Source organism: Pristis pectinata, chromosome 2, assembly GCF_009764475.1.
Source record: "Pristis pectinata isolate sPriPec2 chromosome 2, sPriPec2.1.pri, whole genome shotgun sequence".
Classification (NCBI taxonomy): Eukaryota; Metazoa; Chordata; class Chondrichthyes; order Rhinopristiformes; family Pristidae; genus Pristis; species Pristis pectinata.
This window is the reverse complement of record NC_067406.1, coordinates 75,592,527-75,604,994: the sequence shown is the minus strand read 5'-3', so window position 1 is coordinate 75,604,994 and position 12,468 is coordinate 75,592,527. Positions and strand designations below refer to the sequence as shown.

Sequence of the window (12,468 nt, the reverse complement as noted above, 5' to 3'; positions counted from 1 at the left end):
ATTCATGCATGGGGAAGTGTTGATCTGAAGTTACTGTCAAGGTCAAGGTCCAAGGATACTTGTCCCTATCAAACCTGTACACTAGTATAGCAAGGTTCACTATGTTATAAAGACAGATGCGATCAGGGCCAATATGCTATCATATCCTTCATTCTCCACTCGGTGGTTTCCTTTGAGGATTCCAATAGCAGTTCACGTACTAATAGTAGCATTGGACACCATCCCTCCTTTAATTTTGCCATCCAGTATTAATATCCCCTTAGGTTTATTGTCCAAGGAACTTCCCTTAACCTTGTCTGCTTATATGATGCGATATTAGATTGTGCACAACATTTAATATATACCTTCCTCCCAGTCCTGATCTCAAGAACCTTAACCACAGTTTCATTAAACACTGGCTATAATTCATTTAATATTTACCCATTAATTACAAAGGGTGCTTGATTGCTCTTTTTCATTCATTGTGTTTTACGATGGCTATTTCTACCACACAAGCTTCCCACAGTGAAAACCCCCACAGCTTCTTGAAGTTTCTTTATCTGCAAAACACAGGAGAAAAGGTATCTCTGAAGCAGGCTTAGGGATTACAGAATTTAAACAATTTCCTTTTCAGACCCTTTGCTCAGTACGATGGTACAGCAGTTAGCATTGCTGCCTCCCAGCTCCAGGGACTCTCAGCTGCTTTCTTGTTGGAGTTTGTACATTCTCTCTGTGACTGCATGGGTATCCAATTGGTGTTGTAGTTTCCTCCCACATACCAAAGACTAGGTAGTGAGTTAATTGGCTACTGCAAATTATCCCTTTTTGTAGGTATGTGGCAAAAAGAATCAAAGAGGGGTTGCTGGACATGGGGGAGAGAATAAGCTGCAAGGCTCCAGGAAAATAAGGAGGGTGAGTAGGACTCATGACACTGCTCTGTTGAGAGCTGGCATGTAAACCACCCTCCTTCTGTGTTATAAGAAGATAAATTATGTATTTCTGACCATCAACTTTATGCTTGAATGAGGCTTGTATGTGGAAGCAGGGTGGAGCAGACAAATATCCTTAAAACTTGCCACCCTCAGTAGCTTAAACAATTCTCTCAAAGTTCTGTATGTTCATCCTTATCTTATTCCATCACAAATAAATGTTTCCTCACAAACCAGACCACAATGCTGATTACACATATATGATAATAACTTATTAAACAAACTGTTAAATGTTCCAACTGATAGTAAGCAAAACCACTCATTTTAATTTGCATTTGTTTTAGACCAAAGTTGTTTTTAAACTTGACAAAATCAAAAAAGTAAGGTTTTCAAAAGAACTCCAGAACAAGAAAATCACAAGCAACATCAAGACTAATCTTCTGGGGAAATAAAAATCATTCTCATTGAGAAAGGTAAGTTTTGGGATGACGACAATTGTCTCAAACAATTTCCTAAAGTGCTAGTTCATAATTGCTAATTTCTAAAATGCAGGAAATTAGAGATACTCATATAATTTACAACATTAAGTGGAATTTCACACAACCATTGTGGAATTCAGAACCTCATTCCTCCCAATATTAATTCAGATAACAACCAAAGGGAAAAGGAATGGAAATTAAAAAGTCTTGTTTTAAATGTGGATAAAAATAATGTTGACGCTGCTGATTTCATTCTTTGGGAACTTTTTCAAATAATACTAAATCTTTAAAAGTTAATTACCACAAGTAAACTCTAACGTTCATTTTAAAGAATGAAAGAAAAGAAAAAAGTGGAGCCTCATATATTTCACAACTTTATAAAAAGATGTTGTTGATTAAAACATGAGAGGTACTAAAATTTTATTTCATGTAAATAACTTCCCTCTTAAGTCACACCATTACTAAAACATGGAATTAATTCAAATTTCCCCCCAGTGCAAACTTAAAAATACAGCCTCTCTTCCTCTCTATTTTTCTCAGTTTAAAACTCAAAAAATTCACACATTTCTTTTGCATTTCATACCTCAAGGAGAATTTGGAATTTTAAGACTCCAAAACAAAGGAATGCTGGAAGGTATTGATCATGCAAATAAATACATTCAAACACCCTCACACCAGCCAAAGCTCCAGCAGTCTCCTAGCTTTCAGACTTTCATAAACCTGTTTGCCTTGACGATCCCAGGCAGCTATACACTGTCTCCCAGCACTTTTCCCATGACCTTCATATACCTTGGTCAACAAAATCAGTGGGAGCTTCAGGGATGGGTACAAGCTAGGTCCTTAACAAAATTTCCCCTTAGCTGACCTTTGGAATAAAACAATCTCTGCTTTAAATTCCTGTGGGCTCTATTTTACAGGACTGTCCTCCCTTGTTTGGGATGCAGGTTGAAAGAAAACAACTTATTCTAAAAATGTATAGGACTCATGTTGGGCTTAATGTAATTGGGATAAGACTAATAATCCTCACTGCCTTGACTTTAAATAGGCTGAACTTCCTATTCATCTTCCTAGCCCATTACAAAAGTCTATGGCATTTCAAATTTTGGTGAAATTACAAATTGAATTACAATACTTAAGCACAGTTTACAGTCAAATCATTTAAAAAAATAACAATTAAATGAGGAACATTTTTACTCACAAGAAACAGGAAGCAGCCAATTGGCCCCCCACATCTGTCACTCTTCAGCAAAACCCTAGCTGATCCAATCCTGGCCTCAACACCACTTTTGCATTCTCTCTACGTATCCCTTGACTCACTGCTGTTCAAATGCCTCCACCCTGAGCATATTTAATGACTCTGCCTCCACTACACTGGAAGAAATTCCTCTATCTCCATCTGAAATGGGCATCTCCTTGTTCTGAACCTATGCACCCCAGTTCCACATAGCCTTATTAGGGAAAAGGCATCCAATTAGCATCCTCCTATCAATCACACTCAAATTCTTACATTTTTCAATAAGATTTATTCTTTGATAGCCGGCATAGCATAATCTGCTCAACCTCCCTGTATACATTAACCCTTTAATTCTAGGAATTAACCTTCTACTGCCACTTGTCTCCTCCCAGGAGCAAGGAAAGTGTGTGGCTATTCTGCCGAGGGAGTTGTCTAATTTTCTCCCTACCCTCACAACACATGTAGACATTTCAAAGCACAAATTCTGGTCCTCAGTAACATGTGGAATCTTCCTATGCACTAACTATATGCTGCATGTCCCATAGTACAGTGACCACAATAATTCAGTGGCTTTACCATTCACAAAACAGATTGTCCCAAGGTATTTTCACAAATGCAAGTTCTTTCTCCCCCTCCCCCGCCACCCCAGTGGTATGAGGATTGAAACACTGTAGGTTTGAATTTGTTTTCCTATCAATGATGTTTCTCCCCCCCCCATTGACATAGATGGAGTACTGCACTGTGGAACATGTAGGTACAATTTGGGAAGAAGCACATTTTAAGATAAGGGATTATGGAATTAGTTCAAGAAATTGGTACAAGATAAAAGATAACTGTGATCTGATTGCATAGCAGGGTAGGTGCAAATGGCTAAAGGATCTGTTCCTGCATTTTTCTTATGGAAAATAAGGCTACGCATTTACAGTAGTGATGCATTTAAGAAAATACATCACCATTCTCTCCTTTGAATTTGCAAAGCTTTATTAAAGACAACCTCTTGGCCCAAACAGGGAATTCACAGTTTAAGTTTTATTGTAACCAGTTTGCCATATCTTTCATTACATTAGTGAACAGTGCAATTTACAAATAGTCACATTGTAACATACAGAATTCCACCACTTATGATGGTTAATTAGCCCAGGTGTGGCCAAAATATTATAAGTCTGACAGCATCAACTTTTATTTCTAAAAATAAGTGCAGTGATTTCTAATGAGACCAATTTAAGCAGTTGTTTTAGTGCATTGCAATATTAGTGAAAACTACAAAAATGAGAATACTGCACTTTAGCTGGCTGAATGCAATAAAAAGTTGGACAGTTTAAAATCCAGAGTTTCTCTAAATGAGATTTGTTACAATCTGATCCAAGACAAAGCTTTTTCCAAAGCAAAATGCTCTACATATAGACTCCAATATAGCATGAAGTGATTAAAAACGATTGTTATAATAAGTCTCAGCAACATCCCAATCATAGCAACAATCAGTCAGAATGACCATCACAAGTGAGGCTGCCAGCAACACTTATTCATTTATCCTTTCCATTATCCATTTCCGAACAGCTGCTGTCTGAGTATATACACCTGGATAATTAGGTCTTCCACAGCCTGTTCCAAAGGAAACAACTCCTGTCACTATCCATGCCCGAGAATTCTCATCTTGGCACAGCAATGGTCCTCCAGAATCTCCCTGGGGAGAGAAGACAAGGCAAGGTTTTATTTTTCTGTTAGTTTAGGATCTGTTGCACTCAGGGGTCATTATGCATCCCTAACTGGTCTGATCCATCAGGTTTTGACAAAGGATCTCACACCCAAAATATTGTTTCTTTCCACAGATGCTTCTGACCTGCTGAGCCTTTTCCAGCATTGTTTTTATTTATGCAGTGAATTGCATTTGTCTGCCTTGGGTTGCTGTGGGCCATCTTAGCAGCAGGGGACTTAAAACAAAAACAAATCAGGAGAAGGTGAATATCACATGACTCCATCTTATGTAAAGTTATACAAAGTTTATTACACCAAGGCTCAGTGCTTTCCAACTGACATTTAGAAACACACTTGTTGAAATGTAGGTGATGCAGCAGCTATTTTTCAAATAGGCTTGCATATGGATAATACAAATTATAAATCCCACAAGGAGTAGTTAGCCTTGCTCTAGAATGACAAGCTAGAGAAATATACAAGAACTACAGAATGGATGCACAAGTCCCAGAAGAACAATTGCTAGTTTCCAATTCTTGGATATACCTGGTGATCACCAACTCATTCTTACAATGCACAGTAGCGCACGTTAACCTTTCCTTACTGGAGGAAGTGAGGGAGATGGAATGAAGGTTCCATGTGTCCATCCAAGGACAGGAGGAAAGCCATCTGTTCAAACTAGCACCCTACAGGATATGCACATTTAAAAACACACTTGGGCAATGTGGTATAACCAAAATACACCATTTCTGCCACCCTAGAATTCTACCCTTGATCAAGCCACCTCTAACATTACAAGCAGCCAAACTGTCAGACCCTACTGACCTCTCCACTCATTTTAGTAATGACCAGAACTTAATTACTCATCAGCATCACCATGCATTGGCCTCAATGCTTGGTAATTCTGCTCTGGTCCGTTTTGCAGCAAGCAGTTACATCTGAGTAACCCAAGTTTAGAATCCCACAAGTAAACTAATTTAAGAACAATTCCATACCTGACAGGCATCTCTGCCACCTTCAGGAACCCCTGCACAGATCATCTGTTCAGTTATTTTTGGTATAAACCGCTGACATTGGCTGTTGTTGAAAACCTGCACTTCAGTCTGTAAAAGCTCATTACTTGGCAATCCTGTTGGCAAGGAACAGCACAAAGTTAATTTGTAATCCAAAACAGTGACAACACATGCCAAGTGTCATTCAAGCCTCCCTATGACTGCACCATGTTCCATCATCACAACACTCCAGTTAAAATGGCTAAACATACATTTACAGTTTGATCATTAACAATTAAAAACAAAAATCACTGAATGAACTGGCCGGAAAGCTACTTCCCTTAAATATTGCCAGTTAAAAACAACCACTATTCAATCCAAGTTAGGCTTGCTTTCATTTTAAACCAAAGAATTATTCTGCCAGAACAGAAATAATTTAAAAGCCAATCTTGGGTGACCCATGGAACAGGTGTAACAGCAAGGTGGCAAATTTAACAATTCTGATCAGTACCATTTTCACTTGTTTTTCCCCATCCAATGGCTGTACATCTTCTGCCAGCAGTGGATGCTGTGGCTATAGGTAGACAAGCCGGTTGAACAAAATCAGTGTATTCAACTGGCTGGGACAACTCCAAAAGGGCAACATCATAATTAAAGGAAGGTGTTGCCAGAGGGTGAATAATTATCTTTGCAATTTTTCGTATCTGGATGCCGTTTGTTGAACGATCCAAGAAATGGACTCCAAGCACCACAGTCCAGTTGTCTGTATCCCTGGAATTCAAAAAAAGGGGAAAAAAAACAAATGTTTGAGTTTATCTTCCAAAGACTTAGTCTATTGAACACAAGGCCATATGGATCATTTGTACCCATCATTGATTTAATGAAAGTTTCTCAGTTACATAGCTAAATAATGAGCAACTGGAGTCAAATCTCAAGTTAATTTTCCATTAGTGTTCATGTTTCCTTTAAACTAAATGTTCACTGGACAGAACCTAGAACAGTACAGCACAGAACATCTCTCATTCAGATAACATCCTAGATTACCAACTTTTTCAGCACTAGAATTCTCCTCAAACTATATTTGATCCCCACTCAAGCTTGTAGATGGAGAAGCGAGTTAAATAGAATGCTGAAAGCAATCCACATGGAGGAAGCACAGAAGTGTTGTGATGGTACACAACTGCAGATTTTTGAAGTTGAATTACTTGAATTCAAATTAATAGATTATTGCTTACAGCAAACTGAAGGACATTTGCACCAAGTACTTAAACTTGGTCTTCAGGCCGTAGAACCTTACATTAACATTTACTGCTGTTATACGACATCTGGATCAGGCTACCTTCGATAAACTAATTACATGGAAGCAACAATACAAATGTATCATTGCTCCCATGCAATTACAAAGTAATTACAATACAATACAAAGCAATATTTTAAAAAGTCTGCAATGGAGGGCAATGACATTTACCTGTCCCTGAAGCAATGTGCAGCTGTTAAAAGCCACCTACAGGAGATAAGTGTTGCTCCACAGATGTGTTGGCCATTGTACTGTACACTGGCCATAAAAGGCCACTCGCCATCATATGTGCTCAATCCACCTACAATCCTCTCAGATCGAGTTTTCTGTTGACCACAGCCTATCAAAAAAAAAGCACATTACTATGCCAAACTATTAAAGATTTTCCCTCTTGATCTGTAAAATTTTTTTTAAAAAGACTATAGCTTCATTTTTTGAAACTTTTAAATGAAGCCACCAATCCCATTTTCATTAGATGCTAAAACAAATGAGGAAAAATATTCCTATGACCTAGTCATCTTGGACTTTCATATACAAGTACACTGACTATGAATTACCTTTTCTTTCTTCTATTATTTTAGGAAACATCATCACTGAACAAATTGTAAACTGTATTCTACCATTTCAGGTTTCATTCTGAAAAATTTCCATAGTTCTACTTTCTTCCCCCCCCCTTTGCAAAAAGAATGTGCCAGATTGCAGCATAAGTAACAGATTACACAAAAGCAAATTTAAACTACGAGTATTCAGTATACTTGTGCACAGAACCTAGAATTGTGAATTGAAGACTATCAGAGTGGCTCTTCAAATTAAAGCCTCAGGAGGCAGTTTGTTTAAGGACTCACTTCAAATAATAGCAACAGCACAGAGTACCTTAATGCTACATTGATGTGCAGTCAGGCAGCAGAGTGGTGCAGCTGGTAGAGCTACTGTCTCATTACTCCAGCAACCCAGGTTCATTCTCTGTGGCCACATGGGTTTTGTCTTGGTGCTCTAGTTCTTCGCCTGCCCCCCACCCCCCATTACTTCAAGAATGAGGGTTTTCAGGTTAATTGGCCACTGTAAGTTGACCCAATTTTGTAGGCAAAGGGTAGAATCTGGGAAGGAGTCAATGGAAATGTGGGGAGAATAATAGTTTAGCATGCAGTTAGCACAAAAATTGGTGGTTGACAGACAATAAGTATTCAGGAGGGCTGAAGGACCCAGCTCCATCTCTATATCAGTATGACTTACCACAGGCAGTATAATCAGATCCTCTGCAAGCTTCGCTGTCCATGCACTTGTGAGAGAGGTAAAAGACTGCAATACAAAATATTTTGCAAAGCTATAATGTATAGCCAACTCATCTTCAAGGCTTTCATTAAAAACCTTACAAGGACTGCAGCTTAGACTTCAAGTTATTCTCAAGCCTATCAACCCAGGACCAACATTATCCCGAAAGGAACAAGTACTCATGCGCACTTTCACCCAATCCCTGAAATCCAAACTACTGTAGCAAAAATATTCCTAACAATGACTTTTAATAATCTCTTCAAAAGCACACATTTTGAGATGTTTACCTGCCAAGTATGCCAAAAGCTCCCAAAAATAGCCATGGATTTATAAGTAAGTTTTCAGCTGTGTATTTGAAACAGCCATTTCTTTATTCCAACCTATCAGTTTAGGAGGTTCCAGCATTAGCAACATTTCTGTACTCATTAGCCAGATCCCTGGTCAGTTTAATTATATTTAGCCCAATAATAGAAATTCAAAATGACAGTCCAACTGATGTTCCATTATGTTTTCCATACATCATTTACATTAATTTCAGCAGTTTTTAAATCTAGTTCAAATTAGAAGACATCAAGCACATCCAAGTTTACTCAGTTGATGTTCCTGCACCTACACCAGAAGGTGACTGGTTACATTACAGAAAAATTAGGTTAGTTTATTTCATTAAGTTAACAGGATTCCATCTTCATCACACACATTAACATGAAGTTAAATTGATATTCCTTCTACTCAACTAAGTGGGCCATAAAGAAGGGGGTGGTTAGAGAAAAGACTCAGCACCTGCTAATTTGCAACAGGATTACAATCTTACACATCAAGGGCAGAAGAATAAAGACCCTAAGCGCCACCACAAATCAGAAGTTGAACTATGAAGTGGTATTTGATAAACATTTCAATAGGGTTTAGGAAGCGTTAGCATAGAAAGAACCCAACACCACAGGAGATATGCAGCTCCCTTATCAGAGAGGCATAGTTAAAAGAAACTTAACGTTTCATTTTACAGATACATATTGATCTACCTTTGGAACAATTAAACATTCTCAACTTGCTGAGAATTAAAATAATTACTGTCAGGCAAAAAGATTAATTTCGAAATTCAAATCAAAACTACAGAATTCGTCTGTAAACGTCACTAAAATGCAATATCGCTCACCTAACACAAAAGCAACTAGTGCCGCCGCAATCAAGACAAACAGCGAAGCTGAAATTATTGCTAGTATCTTTAAAACCCTGGTTGTCGGTACCCGAGTCTTGACTTCTTCGGTCTTCGCCGCTTCTATATTAACACTGCTCATTTTGACCGATGGGACAAACGAACATCCACTAAAGTCAATTCTCTCGCTTGCAGAACAATATCAACCACTACTCTCTGAGCAAAGCAATGTAACTGACGCGCGAATGCACTGTAATTTATCCAGCCGAGTGAGTGACATCATGTGCCTCCAGGTATGAGCTGATTTTGTAAATTTCCACGTGCTGAATCTAGTCCGGTGCAGTCATCGGTTGTTGCCTATTTTCATTGGAGTATTGGATCAGAAGCAGTGAGGGTGAAAGAAGTACAAACAGGTCGAACAAGTGGAAGGAATTTGTTTTTTCCCCCAAGTAGGTGTGTGCAAGGAGCTGAATAGTAAGCGATTATTTAAAGAAATAAATGACCTGACAAAAATGCAAGAAGGAAATTTTATTGCCCTTTTTTTCCCACCTGTCTGAGCTCTATGTGGAAATCGAATCCATGTTTGTTTTTGCATTAGGGAGACACAAGAGGTTCTGCAGATGCTGGAATCTGGAGCAACACACACAAAGTGCTGGAGGAACTCAGCAGGTCAGGCAGCATCTATGGAGGGAAATATGCAGTTGACCTTTCGGTTTAAGACCCTTCATCGGGACTGGAAAGGAAGAGGGCAGAAGCCAGAATAAGAAGGTGGGGGAGGGGGAGGGGAAGGAGCACACGCAGGCAGGGGATAGGTGAGTTCAGGTGAGAGGGGGAAGATAGGTAGGTAAGTGGATGGGGGAGGGGAGGATGAAAGGGGGATGTGAGAAGCTGGGAGGTGATGGGCGGAAAAGGCAAAGGGCTGAAGAAGGAGGAATCTGGAAGGAGAGGACAGTCGACCATGGAATAGAGGGAAGGAGGTGGGGAACCAGCGGGAAGTGATGGGCAGGTCATGAGGGTGGGGGAGGGGAAAGAGAAGGGGTGAGGGGGCTATGGGAATGAGGGAAAACAAAGGGGGGGAGGGGTTACTGGAAATTGGAGAAATCCATGTTGATGCTGTCAGGTAGGAAACTCCTGAGACTGAATATGAGGCATTGCTCCTCCAACCTGCATTTGGCCTCAAGGTGGCAGTACAGGAGGCCGTGGATAGACATCTCAGTATGGGAATGGGAAGTGGAATTGAAGTGGATGGCCTCTCTTTAAAACATGTAGCTTTACTAATCTGATATTCTGTAATTGTGTAGAATGATAATTATTAACATTACTAACTGTGTGCATGGTTAAATTTCTTTTGGGAAAAAAAATTCTTTTTAGGTGGGAGGTGTTACGGACTCGGTGAATGTCCCTTTTAGATAGAGTTAGTAGTGTGTGTGTGTGTGTGTGTGTGTGTGTGTGTGTGTGTGTGTGTGTGTGTGTGGGGCGTGCTTACGTCAACTGAAGATAAAGGACGTAATGACGTTTTTGAAACAGTCAGTTGAAGTCAGTCAGAGGAGAGAGAGAGAAAAGAGAGAGAGAGAGAGACCAGCCTGCTAGTTTTCTCTATCGATGGATGAGAAACAAAAACTATGTCTGTTACTACAATCCACGTATGGAAATTGGGAGTAATCCGGTGGAGTTCATGTTGCTGCTGACCTTAGAGGGAAACAGGTATTTGTGTGGACGGCCATGATTCGGATGCTTTTCGAGGTGAGGAAGTCACTACCAAGTAAACACTGAGGTGTCAATTGGGTTCCATCGTGGAACATTTGGATTTGGTAATTACTCTCTATGTTCTCTACATCTACATCTTATCTTCAGACAACAGTGGTTGTTGAAGAAGCCTTTGCTCATGTTTCACCTTACGGCTTGCTGAACTGAACTTTGAAAACTATTCCTGGACTTGGAGTTTGGGAATTTGCCACACACACACACGATGAGTTTAGTTTCTGGGGTTAATATTTAAGATCTAACATTTTTACTTCTAACATTCTAACATTTTTACTTTTATTTTTCTTATTATCATAAATAGTTATTAATAAAGTAATTTTTAACACTGAATCATGACTCAGTGTGTTTCTTTTGTTGCTGGTTCGTAACACAACCATCTAGAATTGATCTAGCTTTTCTTTTATGGAAAATGAAGGGAATAACATGTTTTTGTGATCTATTGATTTACAACCACATCCTATTACTGCAATTTTTGGGTTACCAATGATGGATTCTGGCCATTTATCTGCCTCAGTTTGTCATATGATTGCATTTGTTACATTAATAGCCAGAAGATCCATTCTATTTAAATGGAAAGATCCTAAACCTCCTACTACATTACAATGGTTTTGCCAAACTATAACATGTTTAAACTTAGAAAAAATTAGGAGTGGTACGATTGATCCTTCGGGCAATTTTGAAGAAACTTAGAGCCCATTTATCCAGCATTTTCATACGATGTAAGCTGACCTTTTCCGAATCCTTCTCAATAATTTTCAATTTGAATATAGAGGAGCAGAGTTAATGACATAATTTTTTTAATCAATGAAATACAATAGCCCAGCTTTTGTTTAGTTCTTGGTTAGTTTTTGTTTATTATTGCCATTCATTTTGTTTTGTTACTATTTTTTAGTTTGGGTTTTTTTCATATAATCAAATTTCTTTTAAATCTTTTTCATGTTCAATTATTAAGAGATTGGGAGGTTCAAATTACATACTTTACTCTTCATGTTTGTATATGTTAACTGTTATTATTGTAATTCCGATCTCTGTATATCATGTGTATGATTACTATTGTTATGTATACTAATTTGAAATTAATAAAAAGATTGAAAAAAAGAAAGAAGCTGCCTGACCTGCTGAGTTCCTCCAGCATTTTGTATGTGTTATTTTTGCATTAGCCCAGGTAGGAGGTGTTAATGAGTGTAGGAGGTTGATAATTGTGGATGATATTGAAGGGATAATGATGATAATGGGAAGTATTTATGAGTGGAGAGATTGATGGGGAGGTGGTGATAGAGATAGAATAGTTTGATGCAAAGGCAGTGAAGTCATGGAATTGAAAGCAGTATTAAAGCTGTAAATATATAAAAGATATAGTCTTTGTACATTTACAAATGCTACATCCTTTATATATTTGTTTTACTGAAGCATTTATATAAAAGTAACATACTTGTTTTAATTTGAATGGTTTTGAAAGTTTACCTGAGTGCTAAAGTTAATATTTACAAATTAAGCTGCAGCAGAATGTGCAGTGGGAGAACTAAAACACAAGGCAATGGACAGATCTGAAACCGCAGTGCTGGAGTAATGGAAGAACTGCACAGGGGAAAGCTACAACAAACACTAAAAGGCTGCAACAAACACTAAAAGACTGCAAACCCTTAAAATGACAACTTCTATCAAGTGAAAATATTC

At 38.5% G+C, this 12,468-nt stretch overlaps 1 protein-coding gene across 2 annotated transcripts; it reads right to left on the bottom strand.

Moving 5' to 3' along the window:
• Positions 1 to 420: 420 nt before the first annotated feature.
• LOC127566586 (transmembrane protease serine 6-like) lies at positions 421 to 9,229 on the bottom strand. 2 transcript variants are annotated; one of them, XM_052009072.1, is made up of 7 exons: positions 9,028 to 9,229; positions 7,836 to 7,901; positions 6,774 to 6,942; positions 5,817 to 6,076; positions 5,309 to 5,442; positions 4,200 to 4,305; positions 421 to 539 (listed from the first exon to the last, which is right to left on the bottom strand). In XM_052009072.1, exons 1-7 carry the CDS (start codon positions 9,167 to 9,169, stop codon positions 484 to 486), a joined length of 933 nt encoding a protein of 310 aa, XP_051865032.1. In that variant the 5' UTR covers positions 9,170 to 9,229; the 3' UTR covers positions 421 to 483. The 2 variants fall into 2 exon arrangements, with proteins under 2 accessions (XP_051865032.1, XP_051865023.1); XM_052009063.1 differs by lacking the exon at positions 421 to 539 and having other exon boundaries at positions 3,649 to 4,305.
• Positions 9,230 to 12,468: the final 3,239 nt, after the last annotated feature.

Coding starts and splice junctions, on each gene's coding strand:
- LOC127566586 (XM_052009063.1), bottom strand. CDS start 9,169: ATGAGCAGTGTTAATATAGAAGCGGCGAAGACCGAAGAAGTCAAGACT. Junction 7,902..9,027: donor ACTAGTTGCTTTTGTGTTAG/GTGAGCGATATT, acceptor TTTGTATTGCAG/TCTTTTACCTCTCTCACAAG. Junction 4,306..5,308: donor GTGGCAGAGATGCCTGTCAG/GTATGGAATTGT, acceptor TTCTCTCCCCAG/GGAGATTCTGGAGGACCATT.